The sequence below is a fragment of the Pituophis catenifer genome, unplaced genomic scaffold (assembly GCF_029215685.1).
Source record: "Pituophis catenifer annectens isolate HBS135680 unplaced genomic scaffold, rPitCat1.0.hap2 SCAF_7, whole genome shotgun sequence".
Lineage (NCBI taxonomy): Eukaryota > Metazoa > Chordata > Lepidosauria > Squamata > Colubridae > Pituophis > Pituophis catenifer.
The window spans coordinates 63,901,964-63,908,414 of NW_027256887.1; the positions used below are offsets into that span (position 1 = coordinate 63,901,964).

Below are 6,451 nucleotides of genomic sequence, written 5' to 3' on the forward strand. Positions count from 1 at the left end.
CTCCCTATAGAACAGGGTTTCATTCCAATTTCCACATATTCTACAGCAAGGTTTCTCAACCTTGGCAATTTTTAAGACTTGTGGACTTCAACTCCCAGAATATCCAAGCCAGCATGGCTGGCTGGGGAATTCTGGAAGTTGAAGTCCATGCATCATTAAGTTGCCAAGGTTAGGAAATCTTGCTATATAGAATATGTAGAGATTGGAATTTCATAGGAACAGGGAATATCTTCTTCCTCTGGTCAGTTCTGCTAACCTGCAGCTCCTCTCCCACAGGTCCTACAAGCAAGATTTTGCAAAAAGTGGATGTGCAATTAGTTCAGCAAGACATTTGCAGTGAAGCTTATCACTATCAGGTCTCTCCCAGGATGCTTTGTGCTGGCTACCACGAGGGCAAAAAGGACTCCTGTCAGGTAACTTTAAGCATTAATTTCCATGATCTAGAAAGAACTTTTCCCTCTCCTGTGAAGCTGCTGCTTGGAACCCTGACAGCTGCCTTAGTTGCATGCAATGTCACACACTGAGTGTTGCAAAGCTCATTACTCAGAGCTTTCTCTTTTCTTGCTATTTGAATTATTTTTGCTCTGACTGGTCTTTGGTTTCATTTTTCTAGGGAGATTCTGGAGGACCTCTTGTTTGCCAGGAAGTCAGTGGCAAATGGTTTCTAGCTGGTGTGGTGAGCTGGGGAATGGGCTGTGCACGTCCCAATAACTATGGAGTGTATACCAGAATTACTAGTGTAAAGGAATGGATGAAACAAACTATGTCAAATTGAGCATCGTTCTAAATCCCTCCTTTTGTTACAAGGAAACACTATCAAGGAGACACTTTTAGTCCTTGTCCCACTGTTTCAAATAGCCAAAACTGTGGGAGACATCCCATCTTACACCTGGCTCCTGTTGCACCTGATATTCAAGTACTGGTCTTAAAGGATGTTTTAGTGTGTGGAGAAGCCTAAGAAGGCAATTGAAGAAAGATTGTTCAAAATAAATATAACATTTGAGATGCTGCTCTAATGAAACAATAGAGAGGTATGGTGTCCTCCTTCAAAAGGTATTGACTGTAGACTGGTCCTTAGATTAGTTTGGATGGAAAATCCAAGTCATTAGGAAATTTGATTCTCTTCAATGTTAAATGTGGGAGTAGAAATTGGAAGTCCATCCAGTTTTTCTTGTATTATTTAAAAACCAATTCCCAAATGGTAGTGACCAAAACACTGAGAAATGGGAGGAGCTGTTTGTGGAATGTTAAGGGAAGAACATCAGGTGAATTTTGTATTATTACTTACATGACTCATGCCTTATCTACGTGCTGATTATTTGAAAAAAATTATGCATGGATTTTCCTACTGCTAAGATTACTGGAGTTTTCAAAAGACGTATCTGGAAAGAAACCCTCAATGAACAGAATACAAATGTATTTCAAGGTGATATCCTTATCCAACAGTAATCACCCACCTACTGCAGCTTCACCCCAAACTACCGTGTGGATGAGGTAGGAGGAGACACCTCTTAATTTAAGACTGGCAATAAAAATCCTTAAAATGCCAAATCAGAAAACAGAGACTATTGTCCCATGTGTTTGCATAATGGTCCTGCTTGCACAAAATGGCCGATTTAGTGATCTCTTTCCTTGGCAAACTGATCCATCATTATGTCCTGACAGTGCACGATATCTGACAGCCATTTTCTTTAGTTCTCCAGGAAAGAAGTGTGCCGCCAGAGCAAAACAACCTGCTTCTACTTTAAGGCATCTAAGTAGATTGACTCCTTTTGCAAAATTAAGATTCTCTGCCTTGCATGAGATCATTTCATCGATCTGGACTGAAGAGCAGAGCTGTTTTGCAGTCAAAATGTTTACTGCAAATTTAAATAAGATTTCAGGCACCTTGCATCGTTTGACAGCAAAAGAGAAATTCTGTCAATAAATGCAAGGGATCTTGTACAGAAATTATAATGAAACTATTCTGAAAATGATATAAACATGCTTCAGAGATTTTCAATACCTGCACCCTGAAGTATGCCTCTTGCCAACAAGAGGATGTTTGTTGCACAACATACATTTTTTTGTTTACTTGCACAATTATGATATATTTGTCCTTAGCAAAAACTGTAGAGCTTTTATTTTAACATCCCATCAACTTGGACATATTCCTTACAATGATATTATGACTTTAAATGTAGCAGGACTGTGGCAGGCTAGCATTATATGGATTGAAGCTACTGCACTCACTCTGAAGTAGAATTACCACCACCTCCTGAAAAATAGAAGAGCTGGTAAACACAAGAGGACCTTATTAAATTGGTAACTTGCTCATTCTAGAAGTATCATCCTAGGATGATACTTCCCCATGTTTTGTTTAAGCCAGTGTGTCAAACTCAATTTCATTGAGGGCCACATCGGGGTTGTGTTTGACCTTGTGTGGCCAGGTTGGGCATGGCCAGCTCGACGATAGTCATGTGAGGGGCGCCTGTGGTGGCCTGAGTGCTCTGCCAGCAAAAACGGGCTCCCGAGCTCCGATTCAGCTGTGACGGCCTCCTGCAACCCTCTGCCAGCGAAAACGGAGCTCAAGAAAGTCGCAAACAGCCCTCCCGACCTCCATTTTCGCTGGCAGAGGCACTGTGGGCCCGTCCTTCACTGTTTCCAGGGTGGCCCTGCGGGCCAGATCTAAGCACCCGCGAGCTGGATCCAGCCCCTGGACCTTGAGTTTTACACCCCCGATTTAAGCTGATAAACTGCTAGCAATTGCCCCATGCTTATTCATAATTAATGAAGAGGAGGTCAACCTGTTCTCCAAAGCACCCTGAAGACAGAATAAGAAGGAATGGATGGAAAGTAATCAAGGAGAGAAGCAACCTAGAACTAAGGAGAAATTTCCTGACAGTTAGAACAATAAATCAGTGGAACAAGAAGAAATTGTGGATGTTCCACCACTGGAGGTTTTTTAAGAAGATATTGGAGAACCATTTGTCAGAAATGGCATAGGGTCTCCTACTTGTGCAGGGGATTGGACTAGAAGACCTCCAGGGTCCCTTCCCACTCTGCTATTCTGTGAATTCCAAACCAATGAACTTGGTTTCAGAACTAATTAAAAACACACTTCTTGTGATATGGGTGGTTATATACATTTGATAAATAAATACAATTATGGTGCCACCAGAAACCGCTCATAGCATTCTAAACTAGTCCAAATTGTTTTGGCACCGAAGGGGGCCAAATCTTTTAAGAAATTCTGCTTTCCACCAGAGGGCAGAAAGAACACACAAACTCAAAACCAATAACTATTTTGTAATTCTTCCCTGACATATAGCTGGTTCCTGAAGCTGTTACTTCAACCTTATAAGACCATTCATGCCTGGTTTGAATCAATAGTCTTTTAGAGTGCATTCTCTAATACTGAAAGTGTTCCTAGTTCCTTCTTCAGTCACAAAATTGAATTCATGTTTTCAAAGAAGTGAATAGTTGCACATAAAAGGCTGAATTCATACTTGGAACATTTTTTTCTAAATGGCAATGCTAAATACTTCAGAGAGGTTAAAACTGTGCGTGTTTTGCTAACTGTTTAAATTCCAGAGTCCTTAATAAAATTATGGCTGAGATTGCATACCATACGAAGTCATGTTTTCCTTAAATGAAATATGGTTTAGTAAATAAATTCCAGATAGTTACTAACTATATTTGCAAAACACATTTCATTTAGTATGTTTCCTGAACACAACCTAAGGTTTCTGAGCTGTATGAATGGACAATTACATTCAAGGAAAATAAATTTCATGAATTCATACTTTCTCTTGAATGTAAGAAGCTGGAAAAATAGATCTCCTTGCTCTTTATAGCACTGGAAAATGAAATGTTAAGATCTGACAGCTGCATCCTAATCTGAGACCACCTTAACATAAAATAGATCCACAACCTCAGCCCCAACTAGCAGTAGTTCCTGTGGGAAAAGGCCCAATTGGCACCGAGGAGGAGCAGGCCAAACCTCCATTTGCTTGGGTTTCAACCTTTTAGCTGTTCTCCTCCTCCTTCCTCTAGAATCCTGTTATCTGTCCAGCAAAATAAATGTGTTGATGGAGTCAAATGCCATTACGGAAGCATGTGTTTCCTATGTACATTCTGATGAGTACATATTCTCTAAGGGCACGATAACATGAGACATAGTAATGAGATAGTGAAATTTATTCAAGAGTTTTTACACAGCATCCTTGGACACAATTTAAAAATTGCTGTCTCAATTAACAGAATTATGGATATCTTTGTAGTAAACACGTGGCTTTATATTAGAAGTAATATTTGTCCTGTTGATTTACATGAATGGCTATGATATTTCCTGGAGCACTGAAATGAAACACGTACTTAGGTGGCTGCGTGTGCATGCAGAAACACATGCATTCAAGTGTATCAAAGGGCAGATGCTCATCCATTAGAGTATTGTTACTAACCCTCCTCAAGTATCACAAGAAAGAAAGGCTATAGGGAAGAATTTATGTGCTTCCCTTCAGCCTGACCTTTTGGGATGGAGAAAATGTGAGTAAGAAAAGTATTTGGCTAATTACAGTTACAGTTGTGCATCTGGGAACCTGAATTTGTGAACCATCCCCAATATCATAGAAATTTAACAGAATCATACAATTGGTTGGAAGGAGAAGGATTAGAGAATGCATAACTCCATCTCCCCACTATATTTTTTTTGCTCCTAATGTCTATTCCATAGGGATTTTTTTTTTTAAAGGTATCTCCAAACAGCCATAGAGATGGCAACTGCAAGATAAATAGAAGTGAAATTGATCGACCAGGTAAAAATCAAACCAACGTTATTGCTCAATCAAATCCGTTTTCTTCTCTCTCGTGGTCTGGCTAGTTGCATGCTAGAGGACATTTGTATATCTTTAAAGCTGCCCGCATGGACATGCTTTCTTTTGGGCAGGTCTTCCATGGAATGGTACACGTATAAAGAAAACAACACCAGCCCCTCTTCTCTAGGCTGTTCTCTTGGAGTTCCTGCCACCCACTCCCTTGCTCTGCTTACCAGATGGCAAATCTGGAAAAGCTAACAGGCCTGGGAAACCAGCGGCTGGAAAAATTGCTCCGGCAACAGGAGAATTTGGAAGGAAAATGAAATATTTGTCATGTTGCAGTTTGCTTGCCTTTAGATCTTCATGGGGCACGTTTCAGCAGCAACAAACCGTAGCTTGTTTTCATCTGAATTGGCCGGGGGGGGGGGGGGGGGAGTCAAACTGCACTGCAAAGTCTACCCTTTGGTACATATGATGATGTCACAACATGTGTACAAAAGTGATGGGGCTTGCATCGAAAAATTGCACACACACACACACACACACACACACTGCCCAACCCTCCAACGTCTCTCTTAACTTTCCCCTCAGACACTGCTGTTTTTTGGTAAAATCTGGTGCAGTTTATTTATTTATTTGTTAAAACTGTATGCCGCCTTTCTCCGAAGACTCAAAGCGGCTCACACCAAGCCAATGTGATCTGCTTAGTGATGTACTTTCAGGAATAATAAAATCTTGTTCAAGAAGGACAACACTCTCCTTCTCAGTCTAAAGGCATAAGGTTTATTATTGGATCTGCTTCCAAGGAAGAATTGTTATTTGAACATGAGCCAAGCTCTCCATCTAGAAGCATATCTATCGAAGGAGAAACACTCCAGCTGGTTTCTTTCTACAAAAAGGGGTGTATTTTCTTACACAACTTCTTATGCTGCCCTTTGCAGCTAAAAACGGAACTCTTGAAAAACACTATATGCAATGCAAAGAGCAAAAGATGGAGCTACTGCATCTCTTCATGCTTCCTCTCTTTCACACTGCAAGGGTATTCCTGCATGCCAAAATGTTAGAACTCATGTAACGGAGATAGTTGTCCACAAAGGGCAACAGGGATTGCAGGACATTCATTGTTAGAAGCTCCTGAGGTCCTTTCCAGAACCTCGTCTATTCCCACACTGAGCAAGCCTGAAACATGCAAGGCTAGAAGGAAGTTCTGTCTGTTTTACTTTGTTCTCCCCAGCAGGGGAAGCTGTGACAGCATGAAAAGTCCATTCTGGAGGCCATGAAGAAATTAGTTCCTGAAAGTGCATGCCACGTCTCCCAACAATAACAGAAGGGTAAGAAAAGTAACCCAGTGTTTTGCAGAATAGCAGAACATACAGCAATTAGAGGGTGCTGCTTAGAAACTGGAAAATACAATATTTCATCTTATTCTAACAACCCACCCCATTGTGGTTTTTTTTTTTAAATAACAGTACAAAAATAAAGATTTAAAAGTTAACTTTAAAAAGAGAGAGAGACATTGATCATCATTAGCATCATATCCTGAGACATCTGGTTTGTAACAGCTTTAAAAAAAATGGCAAGGAGGAACAAGGGCAGGAAACAGGAGAAGGGAGGACAAAACAAATGAACAGGATGCATGAGAAAAGCTAAAAGTA

General features: G+C 40.5%; 1 protein-coding gene across 1 annotated transcript in view; it reads left to right on the forward strand.

Moving 5' to 3' along the window:
- TMPRSS6 (transmembrane serine protease 6) overlaps positions 1-1,906 on the forward strand; it is a 33,335-nt gene extending 31,429 nt beyond the window's left edge. The window contains exons 17-18 of the mRNA XM_070947390.1: positions 277-413; positions 614-1,906. Coding sequence (XP_070803491.1) covers positions 277-413; positions 614-775 — 299 coding nt within the window. The 3' untranslated portion in view covers positions 776-1,906. The remainder of the gene's footprint in view (positions 1-276; positions 414-613) is intronic.
- Positions 1,907-6,451: the final 4,545 nt, after the last annotated feature.